At 42.4% G+C, this 24,693-nt stretch overlaps 1 protein-coding gene across 1 annotated transcript; it reads left to right on the top strand.

Annotated features, from left to right (window-relative positions):
• Window positions 1-7,950: 7,950 nt before the first annotated feature.
• Window positions 7,951-13,632, top strand: LSM8 (LSM8 homolog, U6 small nuclear RNA associated; the record flags this gene model as incomplete). The annotated part of the gene is made up of 4 exons (XM_082004009.1): window positions 7,951-7,981; window positions 9,064-9,104; window positions 10,470-10,597; window positions 12,650-13,632. The coding sequence occupies 4 exons, from the start codon at window positions 7,951-7,953 to the stop codon at window positions 12,738-12,740; spliced, it is 291 nt and encodes a 96-aa protein (XP_081860135.1). The 3' UTR covers window positions 12,741-13,632.
• Between the last annotated feature and the right edge of the window lie 11,061 nt (window positions 13,633-24,693).

Raw genomic sequence — 24,693 nt, 5'->3', positions numbered from 1 at the left:
AGGCTGTGAAGAAAGCATAGCATCTACCATCTTCTTGTGCTCCCTCTCTTCACTACTGTTGATGCAATTCTGTTTGCTTGTGCTTCAAGTTTTGCCTTTCACAGCACAGCCTACCGATTAAAAAATGTCCTCCTCCCTGCCCTTTGGTCTTATGCATTTTATTAGACAAAACACAGTTCAGTGCCTGTTAAAGGAAAGGCAGATTCTCCTATTTGCAGATTCTCCTCTTTATCTTCCTTTCCTGTTGATCATTTTTTATTGACATGTTTCTAACAAGAAGGGTTTCGGCACCTCTTTTGGGCAGGAGCAAATCCCCACACAGTACGTTCTTTCTTCACTTCTGTAATTGGTTTAAAGGTCCTGGTGCCCAAAGACTGCTCTGTGGTACAATGAATAACCTACTTCGCAAAATAATGATGCCATGTAAGTTACAAAGCAAAATTATATTGATTTTTTTAGTGCAATCTACATTATATCTGGCAGCGGGCAGTGTGTAAGTCACCTCTGAACAGAGCCCTTTGACAATGTGCTATTCCTTTTACACGGTGATCATGTGCCGCAGAGCAAATGAACCGAGAAGTGGAATGGGGTCAAATGGGAATCCCTGCAGAGAGTATTAAAATAAAGGACCTTATATTTAAAACTGGAAGATCCAGTCATCTTAACACAGGCTAAAGATAAGGATCAGTGCTTTTACAGGAAGATGAATTATACTTTGAGAAGTAGGGAATCTATCAGAATGAAAAGCCTGCTTCATGAGAGCAATTTAGCAAATGCAATTTCAGCTATGTAAAAAATGGTGAACCTCACATGCTAGTAAATGTCAGTTACTTAAAGCTTATTATTCGTTTCATGTACAACAGAATTGTCTTAATACTCTGCTTAGAGCAGCTGAAAAAAAGAAACCATTTGCTTTGTAATTTTGTAGTTGTAGGTACATGACCCATTAGCAATGGCATTTTTCCTACCAATAGTTCATAACATCCCCTGAAATCATTATCTAAAAGGATAATGGTACTGAAATTCTACAGCTGTTTTCAGTTTCTTCTGGTAAAAAAAAAAAAAAGAGAAAAATGGAAAACAGTTTGTTTTCCTGCAAACAGACACATGCAAAGTTATTTTTTATGCTAACACATTAAGTAGGGATGTAGTCACTAAGATTGCTCTTGTATTTTGCATATTTTCACAAAAATTGCTGGAAAAACTATATAGTCTCATATAAAGGAGCTCTTTGAGTAAAATTAGTTTTTTGTAATGTTTCCCATGATAGCAGCAGTTGCTATCATAACAAAAAATTTAGATCAGTTAAATGCAGTTGGTGGCTGGTCACAAGCGGTGTTCCCCAGGGCTCAGTTTTGGGGCCGGTCTTGTTCAATATCTTTATTGATGACCTGGATGAGGGGATCGAGTGCTCCCTCAGTAAGTTTGCAGATGACACCAAGTTGGGTGGGAGCGTTGATCTGCTGAAGGGTAGGAGGGCTCTGCAGAGGGATCTGGACAGGCTGGATCGATGGGCCGAGGACAACTGTATGAGGTTTAATAAGGCCAAGTGCTGGGTCCTGCACTTGGGTCACAACAACCCCATGCAACACTACAGGCTTGGGGAGGAGTGGCAGGGGGGCTGCCTGGTGGAAAAGGACCTGGGGGTGCTGGTTGACAGCCGGCTCAACATGAGCCAGCAGTGTGCCCAGGTGGCCAAGGCAGCCAACAGCCTCCTGGCCTGTATGAGAAATAGTGTGGCCAGCAGGAGTAGGGAAGTGATTGTGCCCCTGTACTCGGCACTGGTGAGGCCGCACCTCGAATCCTGTGTTCAGTTTTGGGCCCCTCAGTACAAGAAGGACGTTGAGGTGCTGGAGCGTGTCCAGAGAAGGGCAACGAAGCTGGTGAGGGGACTGGAGCACAAGTCTTATCAGGAGCGGCTGAGGGAACTGGGGTTGTTCAGTCTGGAGAAGAGGAGGCTGAGGGGAGACCTTGTCCCTCTCTACAACTACCTGAAAGGGGGTTGTGGTGAGGTGGGTGTTGGTCTCTTCTCCCAAGTAACTAGCGATAGGATGAGAGGAAATGGCCTCAAGTTGGACCAGCGGAGGTTTAGATTGGATATTAGGGAAAATTTCTTTATGGAGAGAGTGGTCAAGCATTGGAACAGGCTGCCCAGGGAGATGGTGGAGTCAGCATCAGTGGAAGTGTTCAAAAAACATGTGGATGTGGCACTTCAGGACATGGTTTAGGGGGCATGGTGGTGTTGGGTTGATGGTTGGACTTGATGATCTTAAAGGTCTTTTCCAACCCTAACGATTCTGTGATTCTGTTTGTTAACACTGAGTTTCTAAAGGTAAATAAAAAGCTATTTGCGACTACTTATGCTAAATATCTCTTTCTGTTGCATTGTAACACATATTCAGAGTCTACCAGAAGTTTTCAGACTGTTAACCTTTTATAATATTTTCCAGTTGTTTCATTGCAAATCCCTGTCATTTGATCTAACAATAGACTACATGAGACACATATCAACTTAGTCTGCAGGTAGTCATGCATGAGATGAGCAAGATCTTTCGACTTTTCTCCAGCTACCAAATAAAATCTGTGTCCTTGCATTGCTGGTAATGGATCCCTAGAGTCTCTACAGACTCAGAGGAACAAAGAAGAGGTGAAGGGATGTTTCTGTTTTTCCTGAACACATCATAAACAGAAATCAATCATGTTTAGCCAGCTTGGGTGTGTGTATAAACTAAAGCACTAGCTAAAGGTCTAGGCTCTTTTTATGGAGTGACATTCTGGGCATGTAGGTAAAAATCAGAGCGATGTAAATCCTTCAGTCACAGAAAGCATGGGAAAGGTTGTTCGAAGGATTAAGTAAATTAGATGTGTGGGATTTGTGGGTGCTTAGTTCTCCTCTGGAGTATGTACTGTCTGATTCTTCTTCAGTACGTATCACTCCATTATTCCCCACCTCAGGCGCTATTTTTTCTTGAGCAGCAATCAGGGGATGCAATTCTTGTTGAGCAGGCTGACAGACGTTACCAATTTTGGGGGTTTTGTTACAAGAAATTTCTTAAAGCTCCTGTTCCAACAGTCAGGTGATTATATTAGTTTCAGCTTTCAAGGAAGCCTGAAGAGTAGGTCTTGCACCTTTCTCCATCTGATCTGACAGGGACATGGCTTGACGTGCCATGCCACAGCAGTACTGGTTAGCATGGCTGGGTCTATAAAACCTGGCTACTTCTTAATAACTAACGAAAGCAAAGCCACCAGAAGCTAGAGTGTTTTGGGAGATGTAAAACTGATAAGCAATATACAGGGACAGCAGCAACAGATCATTCACCCATCCATTCCACCAGTCCTGGGTTAGATAACAAGTTTACACACAGTAACTGCTTGCACATTCAGCCTACAACTACCATTACAGGGTTTCCTTCCTGCTCTGGCAGACTATAAGGAAGCAGGAAAGTGTGAGAGACGCTCCAGGGCATGATTAGTTGGTTATATATTCTGCAGAAAGCATAAAATACAGCAATCACTTGCCACAGCAACCTTAATGTATGGAGAATCAATTGCAGAAATAAACTGATTTTAATTACAGGAGTAAATGTAATTAGCAAATAAGCTGTATCTAGACAATGTAGGAGAAGGGGAAAGCCTTTTTACAAAATTGTTTCTTCAATTAATTGAGCGCTTAGTGGGCTTTATGCTTATATTCAGTTATTTAGTGTATACTCATACTGTTACTTAGGGTGTCCTCATGAGCAGCTCTGCAGTAACTGAAGGGAAGAAACAGGCAAAAGGGTACTTACCTGCAGGGTTCTGATCCTAAAATCAATGTTATATTGGCAACTATGGTCACCAGGAATAAAAGTTCTTTGGCCTAATGTTAAGTGTGAACCTGTGAAATGTCCACGTCTGAGTTAGTCATCCTAGGCTCACTTATAAGTATTGGAGAAACACAGACCTCTTTAGAGGAAAATGCATCTCATCCTATGGTAGAAAATGAATTATTTTTCTCTGTAAAGAAGACCAGTGACATGCTTAGACTTAAGATACTGAATATCTACAGCTAGAGTTAGGACTCAAGTGATCTTGACCAGCTACAGAGAACCGATGCTCAAGGCTGCTTATTCATTTAATCTAAAATGCCACTGGATTTCTGTAGTGAGAGAGCTTGTAATAGGAACCAGAAGCTAAGATTTCCCTCTACTGGACAAGTAGATTAACCACAGTTTTAGATTTTCTTGGTGCTCACTCTCTAGCCTAATGAATCAACGTTTTCTCTGCATGTAGCACAGCTTCAACTAAAGGGCAAATTATGGCCCCAGGTTATAACTTAGTCTAACACACCTTGCTACTGAGGGGGAAGAAGCAGGCAATATCTGATTTTTTTTTCAAAAATAAAAAAAAAGACTGTTGTGTGGAAGTTTATTACATAAGAGAAGAATAATAGTAGTGGTGGCTTCAAACAGAAGGCTGAACCTCAGTTTCGACTGTGAGAAGAAGGGCACAGCTGCTTGCATTCAGGAAAAGGCAGAGAGAGAGAGCCTGCATAGATGAAGCCAGGAATTCTCTTTTCAAAGTTCCTTTATACTGAATGCTAACTGCTGTTAAGCACCTAGTTTAGCAAAGCCTGAGTACCTAATTTCAGGAGCCCAGACCTAGGCCTTACTCTTTGGGTCATATTCCTTCGCTGCTTTTCAGGGATACTGTTAAAATAAACAAGTAGATCAGAGATTCTCAGGGGATCAGATATTGATATAATGTCGCTGTGCAAGTATTTTAAGATTTTATCCTACATACTTGTACCCTAATGATCTCATACTCTTGACCTTTGAAAATGTCTATCTTTATAGGGAGAAGGAAAAGTATGAAAAGGAAAATGTCAAACCACACACACACACAAAATCGTCAGCCTCTTACATGGAATATACAATAATTACTTCCAATCTTGGCATAAGGTTTAGTGGCAGTTGTTAAGCTTTTTATAGCAAGAGCTTAAGAGGATGGGCATTATGTAATGCGCAGTTCCAAAAGTATTTTACGTTCTCTGACATCTCTTGTCATGTTTTTGATAAAAGCTGAGCCATTAGACAAATTCCTGAGAGACTACTTTGGTGTAGTTACCTTCAGAGGTGCCAGGAAATGTCTATCAATTTTTTTCTGTCTAATTTGCCTTAAAACACTTCATTTTGCTTTCTTTGTAGTTGTGATGGCTACAACGTCAAAGGAAACTGGCATACTAGAACGGGGTGAAACAATAGCATTCAGCTGTCCAGAAATAGTATTCCCCGTGGGAATTAAACCATGGGCTGGACACTGAGTTCCAGTTTGCACCTCTTGCCAATTTGTCTCCCTGGAGGCTTTATTGAAATAAAGGAAGTTGGACTAGTACTGACAGGGATGATCTAAACTCATAAAGTTGCATCTATATAGCAAAATTAAAAAAAGACCACAAAATACTTTTACAGTTGAAAAGCAGACATGTGGAAGACAGGGAATTCAGAACTGAGACCTTTTAAGCAACATCAGTTTGGCCTCATTTGCCTCTGCATCTTTTGCTACATGATCTGAGAGTTCTTTTTGTAGGATTCCATCAGTTAAAGAGAACAAAGGCTGGTACTTCATCCGTGTTGAGTTATTCAATGTTTTGTCCACTAAATTGGAAGTAGACAACTTTGAATTTTCAGTTTATCTTAAACACCTGGTTGTACCTTCTAGTTATTAAAAAATGCATTCTCAGTATTTCAGTGTCTGATGATTTATGAAGTTTACAGATTAAAGCCCTGGAAATTAAGATAATATAAAAAAAATCTGAAAGTTAATTTCCTCACATTTCTTTTAAAGTATTATTTGTGAGAGGTTTCTCCTATGAGTGTCTACTCAGTGCTTCAGCAAATCTAATCTCCTGGTTATACACAGATCTAATGTTATTTTAGACCACTTTATGAAGTTCATCACAATCGCTTTTTACACTGACAGAATGGAAAACTTTCCAGAGATTAAATTTTCTCAGTGTCATCCAGAAGCTGACAAACAGGGGAATTCCATATTTTAAATCCCAAGCTAATTTTCTGTCTACTGAAGGTCATGAACTTACAATAAATATTTTTTCAATCCAGAATTTATTTAACATTTCATTTCACAATATGCTGGACTGGAGATGTCCCACTGTTTGTTTTTTTATACTTTGAAAGAATATTTCCCATGCAGTGTTACATCTGAAAACATTAGCATCCAGTGCAATACATAGCCAATACTGTAAAAAAAAAACAGGTGGAAGAAAATTTAGTTTAACATGACTCCATGAAGACCATTCGAGCAGTGGTGCTGAAACAACAGCACTGACCTCATGCTTTGAGAAGCTTAGCAGATAGACTATTGTAAGAGGTCATACCTGCATAAGACTTTAGGTATCACCAATAGACTGCTGTATTATTAAATACCATTAGAAAGACGCATTCTTTGAATATGTTGCAGTGCGGAGGATGTGCAGAGGATGTCTCTATGTACAACGTATTGCAGTATCCTTCTGAAAGCCTGTTGCATGCTGATTATGTTATCTCCCACGAAGATGGCTAAAGCACCGGGATTAGTTTTGTAGCTTAACTTGTTCTATTACTGAATGTCCGAACTTAATTTCCTTAGCAATATTTCTTCTTGTGTGAAGTACCAGTCTGGTTCCCTACGTTCCTGAAAATTGTCTTCCACTGCCACTACTGAATCCAGATTTCATACGCTCCTCCCACAGGACTCTGAAGAGACTGAGGAAACACTGTGTGCATCATGTAGACTGACCAGAAAGTATGGAAGGCAGCAATCATCAGTGATGCATCAGAAGAAATAATGGGCCACCAGAAAGGAAAGGGAAGAACGCTAGTGACAGGTAAAGTCATACAAAAACGAAAAAGCACGAGGTCTTCAGGACATCCCTATTTGTCATTCCCACATTTACAGATTCTGGCAAAAGAAGATTCCTGTAAACACAAAATCCAAACTTCTCTGTAAGAATCTCCACTTACTTGACACTGCACATCTTTTTAAAAAGATGCATAGTTTTGCTTGGATTGCAGAGAGCGTGACCATTTCTCTTTAAAGCAGCAGCACAACCCTCCACTTGTAGACCGCAGCCTGGGCCCAAGCCAGTGGCTGGGCGCCATGCGCATTTCAGCGCGGGTTCTGGGCACAACAAAACCACTTCCCCAAATTCTCATGTCTTAACCACACCCAGGCATCCAGCGTTTCCTACAGAAAGCACCTCTGCACGGGACTTCAACAAACAGCACTGCAAGGCTGGCCCCGGGGAACCCGACCCACAGCCTTGCCGCGAGCCTCTGCGAGTCAGTGCGGAGGGGCAGCAGCCAGGCCTCCTTCCTGCCCACCTCACAGCGGCAGCCCACAGGAAACCGAGGGAGGGAGATGTGGCTCCCGTGTTAGCGAAGGAAACGCTACATCGAGGCAACGAAGCCCTGCGGGTCACCCCGGGGCACGGGGACACCCCTCCCCGCCAAACGCTCCCCGCCCCCAGCCAAGCCCCTGAACAGCCACTGCGACCGTCCGAAAGACGACGACAAGTCATACTGCGCCTGCGCCCCCTGCCCTCGCCCACCCAACAAGCTTCCCTACGGATTGTGCCATGTACCGCGGAGGGGGCAGTGTAATCCCCCCCGTCCGACACTCGGCGAGCGCTACTTGGTACAGCCCGCTCGCATCGCTTTGCCACTGCCTGCCCCCCGCGCACGCGCGCCGGTAAGACCCTCGCCCTGCCCATCTCGCGCCGTTTTGAACCCTGGTCCCGCCGCGGCTCCGCGCGTGCGCAGCGGGTAGAGTGGCACTTCCCCCGCCTCTTCGCGGGGTTGTGCGCTTGCGCGGCGGGCCGCGCGTCAGCGGCGCGCGCCGGAGGTGTCGTCGGGAGTCTCATTGACCGCCGCCGTTGTCGGTGTGAGGTGAAGCGCGGGAGCCGTCGCCATGACCTCTGCCTTGGAGAATTACATCAACCGTATCCTTCCAGCGGGCGGAAATGCCCCGGGGCAGCCCTAGGGGCGGTGGCAACGGGCTTTCTCTGTCCTTCTCGCCCGCGGGGATGACGAGAGGCCGGGTGCGGGGAGCCCGGCGGCTCGGTGCTGCTGAGGGCCGGGCGGCTGGGGGCTGCAGCATGGCGCGGGGTTGGGTGCCAGAGCTACTGCGGGCATGGGGCACCTCCGGGCCAGTTGAGGTGTGAGCTGCGAGGAGACCCCCAGCCCTAGGCAGGCTGCTGAACGGCCTGCGAAATGCATATCGGCCGGGGCTTTTGGGCTCCTGCGCCCCGCGGGTCGTTGCGTTGCTTTGGTCCTTCCTGGTTGGCTCTCTCGGCTTCTCTTTACGTGAGACTGTCTTCGCAGATAGAATGGACGTTACAGAAGACAGGGAATAGGGTCCCCTGTAGCCTCTAGTGCTGAAAACCTGGTCTTTGATGAGGAACGAGAGTCACATTGGGATTGGCCCCTTAAAGGCCATGTGTTTAAAACGTGTTACCAGCTTTATGTCATTTGCTCTAAGGCTGTGAGTTGGTGTTCTTGGAACCCTTTTCTTGCAACTTTTTTTGTACTTCTAATAACCTAGAGGCATTTTCAGTTTTATTCACAAACAGTAAGGTACTAACCAAAATCATTCAGGGTGGTGGATATGCCATCATCAAATTGATATAGTCACACCTTCAGAGTGAGTGGATGTACAGTGCCAGACTTAGGATCCCCACTGCTAAGCTGTTTTTAAGGACTTAGCATGAAGTGTTTGTAAAAGTGTTTCAATTTTGGGGTAGTACAGCAAGTAATGGGAAGAGAGGTGAACTCAAATCTTTAGTCTGCCTTTAATAGTGTTTGTGTATGACTCTCGATGCACGGGTAAATTGAAACTTTAAAACATATTATCATAAAAATACTGTGTTGTCAACGTTACTATCGACCACACTGCTTTTTTACAAAATTGAAATGCTGGTAGGCTGTTAATGGCTCTTAAAGCTTACATCATGTATGAGTGTTTTAGAAAATGTTAATGGTTCTATTTCAGATATCCCTAAACATTTCCTTAATGAACTATTAGGTACTGTTGCAGTAATTACTTCTGATGGAAGAATGATTGTGGTGAGACTTGTATTTTTTCATATCTTATTTTGCCCCCATAAAGACTTTCCATCATGGCAACAAAGAACTCATGCTAGGATATTACCACTTATATGTTCACACGTTTACAATTGGGTCTTTTTAAAGCCTTATGGCCATTATTTTATATTATATGATTTAAACAGTTACTCGTTGTTGCCTGTCAGCTTTGTCCTTTGATAAACATGTGTGTGCAAGTGCTTTGACTTTTTGTCAAGTGGCCTTTTCTATAGGAGTGCACAAGAAAATGCATTCTTTTTCTGTTTAGCAATTTCCATCTAAAATGTGCTCTTTCTTCAGTAAGCTCTCTTCTGTATGATCATAGTAATTATCAGATGATGTTTTTCTGAAGAATTTTTATGGGATTCTGTTTAAGCCTGAAAAGCTGGCAGCTGGCTATATTATGCTGTATTTTGGATTTACTGTTTCTGTTTTTTTATTTTTCCTTGTATTCATTTTTCTTTTTTTCCACCTCTGACTTTTATTCTCTTGTGTTTTGAGTTTAACTTAATAGTGTGATATTTGCATGAGAATTATATCTTCCTGTCTGTCTGTACTAAGCTTTGTGCGGGCCTCTGGAAAGAGAAAACTGTACTTTTACCAGAAAAATACTGGCTTCACCAAATCTTCAGTCTCGTAAATTTTGTTTCGTTACAAGATACTTTCTACCAAAAAAGATTTTAATGAAATTGGTATATGTGACTCATTGTTACATGTTTTGATGGTATAAATGGGTATTATTACCATGAATGATGGTGTCTTACAGGAGTTTAAATTTCTTAATCAATTACTGGTGCTAAATTACACAAATCAACATGGATTTGGAAAAATTGTATTATAATTGAAGTGTCACATAAATTCTTCCTTTTATGTGTTTTGGGGGTGTTTTTGGGTAATTTTGTGGAACCAGGTTAATCTCCTTCAAAGAGGTACCACATAAAATCACGTTAGGACTGGTTTCAATACTATTGACCAAAAGTATCCAATTTTTCTGTTCTTTGATTTATTTAATTATTTGATTTCTGGAGACTTCCATACAAGGAAGATTAAAATAGTGTAGAAATAGTAAAATGAGTTGTCCAGAGGGCCATCATTGGTACAAGGGAAACTTTACTTCTTTTAATGCTAAAGATTACTGTAGCTGTTAGCATGAATACTTGGTAGTAAATATAGATACTTAAATCAATTAATTGCTTCTAAAGTTTCATTCTCCAGCTGTTTGTGTTTAAGCCTAAAAATAAAACTCTACTGCCTTAGTATTGCCACCTTGTTTAAGATATCCTTGAGATCAAAGATGATAAATTTAAAAGGTAATTGGAGTGCTTTTACTTTTGTGCATTTTTTCAGGGAACCCTCAAAGGTTTTGATCAGACCATTAACTTGATTTTGGATGAAAGCCATGAACGAGTGTTCAGTTCTTCACAAGGAGTTGAGCAAGTAGTGCTGGGATTATACATTGTAAGAGGTGATAATGTGTAAGTAGAGAATATTCTTGTTTAAACCAATTAGTGTGAATATATATCTCACATCTGTATACATCTTGATAGCCCCAGACATCTTACGTATTTGTATCTGTGGATAGGACTGATTGTGCTGTCAAAGCTGAGGCATATTAAAAGGCAAATATCTATGCTTCTGTTACAGAAGTGATGACATTGTAATGTTAAGATACTGTTGGTCTAGATTTACTGAGCTGTAATTTAACCAATGCATGTACTGATAACAGTCTAGGAAGGGTCAGTATGAAGCTCAGCATTTTCCTTTCTTGAGTCTAGGCATTGCATAGATGTTCTTTATTCCAGTCTGTGAATGGCAGGATCTGTCGATGGAGGAAAAGATAGAAGAATGAACAAAAGATGAGATAGGACTTTTGTGCAACAAGTCAGAAATCTGGTATACAAAGTTAACTTCTAAAAGGATTTTTTTTAGATGAGATTTTCACAGAGAACACTTTATAATCTGGAAAATGCTTGAAGGTTCTGGCTGAACAGTGTAACTGCTGGACAGTGAAAGCCAATGTAGTGACAGGTCAAAGGTGTCAGTTGATATTTGATGTAAAATTCCATGACAAAATGATAGTAAAAGCTCATTAAATGCAGAGAAAAGTAGCTGATGTGCCAAACGATGGGAGGGTTACAGGATAAGTAGAAAGAAGGCCTCATAAGTGGGCCTGCTACGAAGATGATTTTTGCAGCAGCATTCTGAAACTGATGGCAAAAAATTAGATTATTTTTTAGCACAACTGGAAAAAGAGCATGTCATAGTGCTGAACCTGTGAGTCTGGATAGGAATTTTAATCTTCTAATTTTAATGGATATTTCTGTACAAAGAAATGTCAGGCTTAGATTTTTAGCTAGATGTGTTCATCTAACATCATAGAGAAAGCAGATCATTTTGGAAGGCTTTCATCACTTGACTTACGTTTTTAATCAAAAATAAATAAATTGACAAATATGAAAAGGTAAGGCTAAGTGTGCTACTCCAGCAGTAACTTTTCATTCAAATAGTACAAACAGGTATAAAAAGACAGATGCTGAATTTCAGTATGTTAAGAGTAGCATGAATACAGAATTATTTCTTCTAATGAATATGCCTCCAAGTTTGTCAAGTTTACAAAAAATAGAATACGTTCTATAAAATAATGTTTTGAGCACAGCTATAGAGGTAATTTGGTGCTGTAAAGTCAGGAGTGGTATAAGGAGATGGGGAGATAATTGCTTCATTTAATTTCATCTCGCTTTTTCTGTTCTTGAAAAAGGAAGATAATCCAACAGCAAGTTATTTATAAACATATTTCTTTCCACACTGTAAAACTTAATTGTGGAACTCATTGCTGCAGGATGTGGCAAAGACCAAAAATATAAATTTGTTCAGAAAGCTATCATATGGATTAGTATACCATAGTTTCTGGTGGCTGTTAAAGTCATTTTGTGGATACAACCACTAGCTCATAAGTCTCTGATGTGGTGGACAGGATATGCCAGAAAGATTAGACTCTGGTTCTTATGTTCCTTCTGGGTTAGTTCTCATCCTGAGCTAGAATGTGCTGTTACCTGCACCTTCTCTTTTCCTTAAGGCAGTTTTACTGAGTCCAGGTAAGTCAACATAGCATAGGTGAAATACTATGCTCTCTTGAATAAATTAATAACATTTCACTGGGCTGTGTTGAAGGAAATTGTCTTGTTTATCTGATGCTGTATGACTCTATGTATCTGACTTGCAAATTGCTGTAGTTAGACATTACTCTTGAAAAGCTATTCTCTCCCTAAAAGATTTCTAGTTCTTGTTTCAGAGGCTAACCTACTGCCTAAAACAGACCAGTAGTATTCTGTTCTTACAACCTTTATCTTTGGGGGAAGAATTCTTTAGCCTCTACTTATAGTCATCAAAATTTGAAGTTCAGAGGATAGAGCTCTACAATTTAAAAAAAAATAAACAAGTAGTCTTTACTAGGAAGTTAATTTTGTGGCTTTTCAGATTTGCACCAGGGGATTTCAACAAATGATAACCTGTTTTTTTTATTGCAGTGCTGTCATTGGTGAAATTGATGAAGAGACAGATTCAGCTCTTGACTTGGGGAATATTCGAGCAGAACCTTTAAACTCAGTTGTGCATTGAAAAGATGAAAATGCACAGGGACTTTGTAAATCTTTGGTTGTACAGACCTATTTAACAATGTGGATGATTTTTACAAATTGTGTTTAATTTGTTTAGTCACTGGTTTTTTATTATGAATATGTTGTAGTTTTGCATGTAAATTAAAGTTTCTACATTTTACTAAAGACGTTTTCATTGAATTTCCTTTTGGTTTTCATGCTGCATAATTTCACTGTAAAATACGTACCGGAAAATGCAAGCAATATCAGTGATAGTCCTGATATTGTGTATACATACCTCATTCTTAAAATAGGATCTCATTTCTAAAGGTAAACCAAGGCTTTTTGTGTTAACTCAGGATATTTTGGAGGTAGATTGTATAACAGTCAGTTTAACCATCTCTAAATGTAGTTCTGGCTGTAAGTAGAAAACTGTTTTTTGCAATTTTTTTTTTTTTTTTTGTAGTGTAGAAAGCAAGGGTGTTAAAAGCTTTCACAGTCAAATTAATGACTTATGCATGTAATAGGGTTTTTTGTTGTTTATCAAATGTTGTTCTCTAGTCCCCAAGACTATACTAGAGGTGCAGGACTTCTTAGTGTCTTAATGCTTGCAGACAAGTTAAACTGAAGAAAGACAGACTTCTGAGCAGGAACACAGAACCTAAATCAAATATACACCTTGATTTGAAGCCTATTAAATTCCAGACCAGCTCATTCTCTATCTTGTGTCAGCAGCTGTAGTGTTGCTCAAAATTTGGGTAAGACCTATAGAAAGAGAATTGTGTTTGCTAATATGTAACCATTGTCTTGCTAGAGTGTAGCTTAGAAGACACAGGAGTACTTTAGATAGATAAATTTAAGTCAAAAGAAATAATTTGCCATAATACTGAATGTAAGGATCACATGTGACCGTAATAGACCTCTTACACATCAGCAACAGCCAAGTTAAGTGGGACAAGCTCTGTGCAGTATATTAGGCCACATCCTATTCACTACCCAGCAGAAATACTGGTATGGTGGCAGCGAGAGGAAGTTGGTACTGTTGGACAAAGTTGTCTTCCTTGTCCTGTAGTGTGCCAACAGATCCAGTATTTCCCCCCACCTCAGATATAAATGTGCTGTTGGGGGCGGGGGAGGAGGTATCTTAAAATGCGTATTTGTTTTTTATATTGATTTTAGTAGTAAGTGGGATTTGGTACTTTTCATTGCAAGTTCACTGTTTGGAAACCAAATACATTGAACTGAATATATTTTTCTCCATTAAATCTATCTCAATTCTTGTAGCTTCCACCTTGTTTTCTGAGATTTTTTTTGTGGTGGAGTATGTGAAGCCCAGCAAACCTTTTTCTCTTTTATCCCATCTTGTGACCTAGTAAAGTAATGTTTTGTAGTTTTCTGTCCACATTTCTGCAGAGAATTGCTGAGCAGACATCGAATAAAGCAAATTGGGGGTTTTTCTATGATTACTGAAAGTCAGTAAAGTCTGGCTATAATTCATTATGTTAAACAAATTGACCAGTTTCATTAAGTAGTCAAGAAAATCATGTATAATGAAAAGCCCTTTTGCTACTGAAACACTGATATCGGCACAAGAGAAAAGAAAGTATATAAACTGAATTGTATTGGTAAAGGACAAATAAAGCAGATTATGTACATTAGCTACTTCAGGGCTTAGCGAAAAAAAAAAAGAGGCAAAGAGTAGAATCAGGATGAGCTGATTTTAAATATACCACTTAGCCTTGGATATATTAGGAGAGTTATAAGTTGAAATACATAGGTTGAATACTTGTAGAAGTACTGGAATGACTAAGGAAAACTTGCTTTACAGCTGAGGAATTGTGTTTGAAGCTGAGTGATGGAATGTTAATGCGTATGGAGACCATCTGCTTTGAGCACATCATTTGCAATGCAATTCCTTGGTCCTGTGTTTGGTTGAGGACTTAAAATATGATCAGCTGCTGCTGATAGTTGAAACTATTTTCTCTATCCTTAAAGTGATGATTTCAGCTGCAAAGCTGTGGAACCAAGGTGGTGAAGCTGATCAGTAAAATACCGAGAGTGGCCAGATGAGAATTCTGAGAAGTTCAGAAATTCTGAAGCAGGAAAACCATGATCTGGGTAATAATAGTTTCACACAGTTAGGTGTTTAAAACACAGATTGCAAACCCTGTTTTCTTCCCTTCAGGTGAGTGACCTCAGCTCTTGCATGCACTCTTTCTGGACCCGTGAAATTGTGTGTGCAGGGTAGGGGTGGGGTTACAGCTTAAAGAAGTATTTCCACTCACAGGCTGATCTAAAATTAGGGTGTTCTCCAAGGGATTGAAAAAGATAAGTTTGATCTTTCATTCAGAAAAGGATCCTAACAAAAACTGGCACGTAGCCCAAATAGCTTGTTATGCAGTGCATTGTCAAATCGATTCTTCTGGAATGAGATAGGCAAAGGATGGCCAGCTCATAGGTCTGACGGGGACTGTGGGCAGTAACTCAGCCCTGCCAAGATGGAGCCTGCTCGGAAACAAAGTACTGTCTAAAGCCTTAAAACTGGCAGCTGTGGAATTTGCTTACCTTCATGCTTAGACAGCAGCAACGTAAAGACATCGCAATGTAAAGACATCGCAACATAAAGAGTTGTGATTTCTTTTTTGGCCTGCACTCAAATTTTGTTTCAATTCCTGCCCCAAGTTTTGCTTCAATTTGTGCCATTGGTTTTGGTGTGGATTTGACCAAAAGCCTCTTCTAGATGTACTAGTGAAGGGATAAAAGCCAGGAGACACAGTCAGAAGGGGTTTCTTGAAATCTAATCTAGGGCCTGATATGCTTTTAAAAACCATAAGATGAAATTACAGCCTTGTGAACTTATAGGAGCTCTAATCTATAGTGGATAACTAGGTCCCTCTAAGTGTATGGTGGAGAGGAAGCACTCAGGAAAATGGTATTTGATGCAGGAAGTTGAATTAAAACCGATCTGAAACAGTATTTTTATTGACTCAAACCTGTTGTGCAGTCCAAGTATGCTGTGCAGTGCAGCTAAAATTAGGTCACCAATGAAAGTTAATAATGTTTTATATCATTAATTTACTTTCATAAAATGAATCAAGGTAAGAAAATGGGACTGAAACCAGAAAGTGGACATAGAGTGATGGCCTTGTATTAGTCTTTCTAAAAAAGAAAGCTAGGATTATTAGTCCCCAGAGGAGAAGCTGGCTAGGGTGGAAGCTCAGCAAGTGTGAAGGCTATGTATGTGTCTTGACTCTAGGTGAACCTACACTGCAGCTAGTGTAGCAAGTGTTTAAAGTAGTAAAGAGGTAAAACATAGAGGAAATTAAGAAGTAGAGCTGAATTTTTGAGAAGGAAAGTTATCTCCTCAGATGCTGAGGAGGTATGAAAGAGGACTGGAATGGAAAAAGAGTACCACAGATGATTATTGTGTTGAGCAGGGGTATGTGCCAGCTGGCTGGGGTGAAGGTTCTCCTTGCCATTTCCCGCTCATCATACAGATGTAGCAAAGCAAATGTCTCCTAGGAGATGAGAGGCAGTATTGTCTGCAAAAAGCCTTTGCTTTTTTTTTGCTGGAGGGAAAAATACTCTCAACAAAAAAAAGAGTAACTCCTTTTCAGACTTGAAGGTGGTCCCAGTGAGTTCTGACCACTGTGGCCATATGACTGTCATCTGGTTCCTCAGGGTACATAAAGAGCCCTGCTGAGGTAGGAAAAAGGTGTCGTAGTCCATAATGTTCTTGAAACTGTCTTTTCCTGCAAAGAGCCTAGATTAAAGACCCAATAAATAACAGGTGATGTTGAGTAAAATCCAATGTGTCCTTGCAGAGTAATAAACCAATTTTACAAAAATGAGCAGGGCAGAGAAAGTTGACGCTCAGGACAAAAGGAAGTAATGCCGAATTGGAGGTAATCGTCATATTCCATTGTTTCCTGCATTGCCCTAGGTTGGTCACTTCCTCCTTTTGTTTGTTTAATAGAGATCTTGGAGTGAAAGGACAAGTCTTGACTAGTACTGGAAAAGGATATCTCCAGTGAAATGACTGAGCTGGCTTATAGAGATTAATTAAATTCATTTGGTGTACATGCAGCAACACAGAAGCCATTCTTCTATGGTCCACGGGCAACTTCCCTAATTGCAATCCACGAGAAGTGCCTCCATGTTCACTTCACATGTTTGCCATCTAAGTCCTTCAAATACAGGCAGGTTACTGGATTGAAAACACATGGAATGTGTTTTGAGTTCTTATTCTGACAGTGGAGAATTTCTGTGTGACTCAACCTTTGCTATCAACTATAGCCTGTTATCCTTAGTCCCTGGAGTTAGTGTTTGTCCTTCAATCCATTTTATAAATAAAGCAACTAAGAGTTGCTTTAATAATAGTTGCTTTAATAAACTACAGTAGTAGTTTATTGATTAGAATCATGGAAATAAGTATGTGGATTTTTTTTTTTTAGTGGAAGAAAGTTCTTCAGTCGCAGTACAGATCCGGAAAAGTTGTGTCATATCAATCAGTCTTAGCTTCCCTGTTGTTTAAATAGTAGGGCATACTTCATGTGTCAGGTATTCACAGACAAAAAATCATGAAACCCAGGTGTGCCAGAAGAGGGTATCCGTACAGACTGAGCCTTGAGGTGAGGGAGGGAAAACTTGTACCACGCTTAGGTTAAAAACACGACAGAAGATAGTAAAGAGCCAGGCATTTGTCTTGGAAGTCCTGTTCCTGATAGCATCTTCCAATGTGCTATATTCTGTCTTGGGGTCCTTTCCAGGGGCCTTTTCTTTACAGTAATTTTTACAGTAATGGCAGAAATGCTGACATTTCTTCCAGTAGCAGCATTTTCCCTGAAAAAAATAAAAGCCACACTGATGAAGGTGGAAATGAAAGCTGAAAACAAAATAGCATTCAGACTTTTGCCAAGAACTACTTACTCGCACTAAAAGCCTGACCTTATCTAGGCAGTAATATCTTCCTTCCTGGAGCCTTGCAGCACGTTCCAGGAACCATGGAACTTGTGTCGAACAACATGCTGCTGCCGCTCAGCCTTACATCAGTGTCGGTGCCAACAAATGCCAAGAAATTTCACTCCGTGCTGAACTTCTTGCCTGCTACTTGCACTTTTAGATAAAAGGTGTTTCCTATGCGAGGGAGTACAAGGACATGTGCATGAACTGGTTGCGTCCACTAAAACATCTTTAATGGTTGTCCTGCCATCTTCTTTTTGTTTTATACTCTAGATTTATCTTATCTTTGTTTCACTGTCGATTTTCCCAGCGGTGATGATTGCAGGGCTCTGCATAGAAACTGGAGTGAAAATTGCACAGGTGGAGAAATCAAATAAGCTGGATTTGAAGCAGTGAAATCCATAAAAAATAGAAGTAAGCAGGATAGAACGCTATGAATGTGAACAAAGTTAGACTTTACAGCAGTGCTCATTATAGTCAAGTTCTCTTTAGCACATACAATTGTTGTGCATGTCATATTATAAGAAATACTGAGAAATTGTAAGAAAACATTCTCGGAAATATTTTAAGGCACTAGAATTACATGTGGAAGATTCCAATCCTAAAATATTATTTTTTAATTATGGTTCTTGCTTTGGATTTTTGTGTTTAAATCTCTGGGAATTCTCACTTGTATAATTTCAGATTTCAACTCTGCTTATGATGCAGATGAAAACCTGTACGCAGATGAACACTGTTATGTCATGATCTGGATGAAGGGATCGAGTGCTCCCTCAGTAAGTTTGCAGACAATACCATGTTGGGCGGGAGTGTTGATCTGCTGGAGGGTAGGAGGGCTCTGCAGAGGGATCTGGACAGGCTGGATCGATGGGCGGAGGTCAATTGTGTGAGGTTTAATAAGGCCAAGTGCTGGGTCCTGCACTTGGGTCACAACAACCCCATGCAACGCTACAGGCTTGGGGAGGAGTGGCTGGAGAGCTGCCTGGTGGAAAAGGACCTGGGGCTGCTGGTTGACAGCCGGCTGAACATGAGCCAGCCGTGTGCCCAGGTGGCCAAGAAGGCCAACGGCATCCTGGCCTGTATCAGAAATAGTGTGGCCAGCAGGAGTAGGGAAGTGCTTGTGCCCCTGTACTCGGCACTGGTGAGGCCGCACCTCGAATCCTGTGTTCAGTTTTGGGCCCCTCACTACAAGAAGGATGCTGAGGTGCTGGAGCGTGTCCAGAGAAGGGCAACGAAGCTGGTGAGGGGGCTAGAGCACAAGTCTTATGAGGAGCGGCTGAGGGAACTGGGGTTGTTCAGTCTGGAGAAGAGGAGGCTGACGGGAGACCTCGTCGCTCTCTACAACTACCTGAAAGGGGGTTGTGGTGAGGTGGGTGTTGGTCTTTTCTCCCAAGTAACTAGTTACAGAACAAGAGGAAATGGCCTCAAGTTGCGGCAAGGAAGGTTTAGACTGGATATTAAGAAGAATTTCTTTACTGAGAGAGTTGTCAAACACTGGAACAGGCTGCCCAGGGAAGTGGTGGAGTCACCATCACTGGAGGCTTTCAAAAAATGTGTAGACATGGCACTTCAGGACATGGTTTAGTGGGCATGGTGGTGTTGGGTTGATGGTTGGACTTGATGATCTTAAAGGTCTTTTCCAGCCTTAATGATTCTATGATTCTGTGATTCTGCAGACTCTCCAACCAGAGTTGCTGGTGGTGTATGGCAAGGATCTGCAGTATTAGCACTGATGGAACATGCAAGTGATGTAGCATCCTCAGATACAAGGGACGGATTGTCAAAACTGTATTCAAAGCAACATGCATGCAAAAGACTGGGAAAAAACATGCAGCAATAAAAACCCTAGCTATTTACAACCATATAAAACTCGGTTTATAGCATTTCCATTTATTCCAATGAATAAAAACAGTTCTTGCCAAGTGCCACCTAAATACCACTTCATCTATACCATTTCATCTGTACAGACCGGATTTACGGGAGCTCTGTTTTGCAGAGAATTGCGGTTCTGAACAGGAGCCAAGGCAGGAAGTGATTATGGCTAAGGAGCTGATACTGATTGAAAACGTGTGATGCTGCAGAGGAAATGTCACACAATAGAACCTCAGTTAGTTTGGAAACAGATTTCAAAAACAGGGCACATTAAGATGTAAACAGTCAATAGGAGTGGGGCCCGCCTTTCTCCTAACAATCGGATCATTAGCAGCCGGAGCGTGCAGAACGATTTCCATGATTAAACTGCAAGTGCAAAACGCGTGAAAGTGCATGCTCATCAACGCCGAACGGAAACAGCCTTCTTGCTTTTTGCTGTGTTTCTTCTACTGCTTGTTCTGACTCATCCTGGATACAAGAGTCAGGTGTTAAGTGCAGCTTAGATCTAGGAAGTGCAAATGCTCAAGGTCTTTGAAAAGGCAGGCTCCGGATTCTTTTCTGTAACTATACTGGGGTAGGATTGCTCTGTGGAATTGTGCTTCTGATTTTCAAGACTGCTTCCCTGAAAAGTCATCAGCTCACATTAAATTAAAAATGTCGGGATCTGAGTGGAAACAGTCTCTGATGAGAAATGGAACAGAATTCAAATACTTGGTAGAGTTAGCTGTTGTTATAATTTAAGTGATGATTGTTATGTGGGTGAAGGGGACAGCTTCCTGTTTTATCTAGAGACTAGTTTAACACCTTGCATGGTTTATAATATTCAAGTAGTTTTAACTTTTATGCTCTAAGTTCTGATTCAATCATTTTTCAGGAGTCCAGCCAGTGCAGAAAGTAAGACAGACAAACTTCAATCTGGGAGTCATACCATTTTATTTGTGGATAAGTGGATTGGGTTTGCATAGCAAGGTTTCGGTAGCAGGGGGGCTGCAGGGGTGGCTTCTGTGAGAAGCTGCCAGAAGCTTCCCCTGCGTCCGACAGAGCCAATGCAGCCGGCTACAAGATGGACCCACCGCTGGCCAAGGCTGAGCCCATCAGTGATGGTGGCAGCGCCTCTGGGAGAGCAGAGTTAAGAAGGGGGAAAATAAAAATGTGGAACAGCAGCAGAGAGAGGAGTGAGAAGATGTGAGAGGAACAGCCCTGCAGACCCCAGGCCAGAGCAGCAGGAGGGGCAGGAGGGGCTCCAGGCGCCGGAGCAGAGGTTCCCCGGCAGCCCCTGGGGAAGCCCATGGGGAGGCCGGCTGTGCCCCTGCGGCCATGGAGCTCCACGGGGGAGCAGATCTCCACCTGCACCTGGAGAGGGCCCCACGCCGGAGCAGGGGGATGCCCGAAGGAGGCCGTGACCCCGTGGGAAGCCCACGCTGGAGCAGGCTCCTGGCAGGGCCTGTGGCCCCGTGGGGAGAGGAGCCCAGGCTGGAGCAGGGTTGCTGGCAGGACTTGTGACCCCGTGGGGGACCCAGGCTGGAGCAGCCTGTTCCTGAAGGACGGCACCCGTGGGGGGACCCAGGCTGGAGCAGCTCGTGAAGAACTGCAGCCTGTGGGAAGGACTCATGCTGGAGAAGTTGGTGGAGGACTGTCTCCCGTGGGAGGGACCCCAGGCTGGAGCAGGGCAGAGTGTGAGGAGTCCTGTCCCTGAGGAGGAAGGAGCAGCAGAGACAGTGTGTGATGAACTGACCACAACCTCCATTCCCTGACCCCCTGCGCCGCTCGGGGTGGACGAGGTAGGTAAAACTGGGAGTGAAGTTGAGACTGGGAAGAAGGGAGGGGTGGGCAGAAGGTATTTTAAGATTTGGGTTTACTTCGCAATACCCTATTACTCTGATTGGTAATAAATTAAATTAATTTTTCCCAAGACGAATCTGTTTTGCCTGTGATGGTAATTGCTGAATGATCTCTCCCCGTGCTTATCTCAACCCAGGAGCCTTTCACATTTTCTCTCCCCTGTCCAGCTGAGGAGGGGAGTGATAGAATGCCCTTGGTGGGCACCTGGTGTCCAGCCAGGGCCAACCCACCACACAGAGGATGGCATAAACCAGTTTGAGTTTATTAACAGTCAATACAAAGACACGTTGATGATTAGGTTGGTCCCAATAATTGTGTGGAAAAGGAAGCTGGAATGGGCTTGTGTGATTCAGGATTTCTTGGTAAATAATTTCTGCTCTGGCTACCTAGCTGCTGTGAAAGGACTGTTAGCTTTGTACTGGGTTATTTTTGCCTTGATGCTGTAGAAATATGTAAGCATGACACTGTTTCATGAAAAGCCATTAAAAAGGAGCATGTGAGTTGGATAATAACTGTCCATTCTTGCAACAGGGAATGCAGTTGTATGCTCAGGATTTTGATAATACAATTGGAGATAAAAAGTGACTTTTCTGTAAGGCTATGGAAATTGGCAGTTCATCTACTACTGGCAGTAGTGTCCATGTAGAAGCTGCGAGTGTTTATAAATGTGAAGGAGGTTGGTTTTTTTGTTTACAAAGATGCCTAGAGCTCCGTTCTACATAGAGACACTGCTATAGATGTTTGAGGATGGGCCTATGAGGAGGGAGAAGAATTTCTACTGTACTCCATTTCTACAGTTAAAACAGAAACGGCAAGAGAAGACAAAAAGAGAAAATTGTCCTTGTCATTTGCGATACACAGCTGTGCTCATAGGACCTAGCTGGTATGTGGTCCAAATTATCTTGAATAAAACATGGACTGTGCTGCTTGCCTGTGTAATAGTCACTGTCCTTGTTGTGCTTATAGCAGTGATTAAATTAATAGTAATAATTAAAGATTAATAATTCATCGTAGTTAATAGGTAGTAGAATGGTCGGCTATTATAGTAACCTCAGCTAAAGTAGCGCTTATGCTTGCATCAGCTTGTGATTTGCAGGTGCACACAGTGAACACCATCTGCTACTGGCAATCTGTAACCAAGGGCTGAGAGGAGGCATAAGTCAATCTGGTGGCACAGTGAAGGCTGAGCAACTGATTGCCAGCCCTTGCCTTAGGGGCCGTTTCTAGATATCACGCAATACCTCCCAGCACCTGCAGATTGTGCTGGTGTGCTTCTGGCTGTCATTTAGAAGAGGTCTATTGTAATGATGATCTTCGTAGTCTTCTCCAACTAGCTGTGCTAGGAAAAGACATTATAATTCTAAGCAGATTAAGAAGCAGTCTTTCACACTGCTATTTTTTAAGCATTCTGCGTTGTTAATCTGTTTCAGAAGTTAAAAGAAGTCTGTGAGCAAACAGCAACATTAGGTTAACACACACTGGGGTGAGGAAAGATTGGGACAGCCACAAAGTGTGTAAATTAACACTGGCCAAAGGTCTTCTTGCCAATTGTTTGTGGGTTTATGGGTAAATAACGGGTACAAGTGACACAGCGGCGAGAAACCTCACCCCTATGCAGGCTGGAAGGCCTTGAGGCACTGAGGAGTTAAGTGTTGGAGTTAGTTACATGTTGGGTTATGTTCAAGGTCAGGTTGGAGGGGGCTCTGAGCAATATGATCTAGTTAAAGATGTCCCTGCTCGCTGCAGGCAGGTTGGACTAGATGACCTTTAAATGACCCTTCCAACCCAAACTATTCTATGATTCTCTCTGATAAAAGCTCCTCTGCTTGAGGATGGGGATGGTGGAGAGGAAGGGACACTGGAATAAAACCCAGCTCCAGCTGCACCCAGGCTCATCACAGGAGCCATCAGCCCATCAAAGGCCCATCTACTCCAGTCCAGGGGAGCAGAGAAGCCCAAGGGTGGGCAGGAACCCAAATTAGGGACTCAGAGGAAGGTACTTGCTGTCTGGCTGCTCCCGGGAGAGCCTCAGCTGCATGGTCCAGGTGTGAAACCATCAAAGATGAGGGAAGAGCTCAGTTACAGGGCACACTGAGTGGCTGTGCTTGGCTGCTGTAGGGATACACATTGTACGTACCTATATCTACATATCTATGTCTACAGACATATCTATATGCATATACCTATCTTTGTATCTATAGCTATACATGTGTTTGTACCATTCCCATCAGGCTACTGGATTTCGCAGCTTGCTCACAGTAAGTACTGAGTAGCTGGATTGCCCTGTTAGGATGCACTATAAACACATAAATGGTCTTCCAGACAAAAGAAGCGCCCCTAACAGGGCTGAAGATCCTCTTGTAGGATAGCATACACAAATCAGAGAGTTCAAGGCAATAAGAAATGAGGTTTGTGACAGGAGTCCTGAGCATCTGTATGAGTTGGTGCCACTGAGGAGAAAAGCTGATTGACTCACTGTTGGTTCAGCATTGTATCAAGCCTGTCCCGCATGAACACTGAAGACCTGTGGGCTGATGTACCAGCCCGGCCCATTCCCATGGCCCTGCTCAGCCATCCTGGGGCTGTGTCTGACTGTGGTCACCCTCACAAGGCCTCATCCTCATGCTGACTCTGACCTGGGGACAGACTTCCCAATTGTCTTGTTACCAGGAACTTGCCTAGTAAGCTGCAGTCCTGGTTGGAACTGGCCACAGTCTTCAGGTCCACCCTGCTTGCCTTGCTCTGGCGTGGTGGGACTAGGCTTTGCCTGGCAATGCCCCTGCTCCATCACTGCTCATGGGTGCAGCTGCAGCATAGGAGATATCTCCAGGCCAGACCCGGCTGGCCCCAGTCCCAGCAGCTGCTGTCAGATATAGCCTCTTCAAGGCCCCAGGAGCTAAAGGCATGGTCTCAGCAGGGTTTCCTTTGCTTTGCAAGATCAACACCAGGTGCACAACTGAACGTTTGAAGGAATTGCCATCTATGCCAAGGAGACAGATATGCAGACCTTCATTTTGGCTTTGTGTGCAAAACTGATTATATCTGCACAGACCCTTTCAGCGGACGTGAGGTTGCCTCATGGAGTGACAGCCAGCCTTCTGTAGAAAAGTACCCCAAAGATCCCCATGTGTGGCTAGGTTTTCAATGGAGACGTTGCCCTTGGCTTCCTATTGATAGTGTATCACCACTGAAGACCAGTGAGCAGTTCAGCATGCCCATTAAAATCACACATCTCCACTCTGGTTTCAAGTATCGTGGACACTGTTGAGACTCTACCAGTGGCTGTCTGGCTGCAAGAC

The sequence above is a fragment of the Phaethon aethereus genome (assembly GCF_964289735.1).
Source record: "Phaethon aethereus genome assembly, chromosome: 1".
Taxonomy (NCBI): domain Eukaryota; kingdom Metazoa; phylum Chordata; class Aves; order Phaethontiformes; family Phaethontidae; genus Phaethon; species Phaethon aethereus.
Note: the sequence above shows the minus strand (reverse complement) of the source record. Positions and strands in the feature narration are given on the sequence as shown.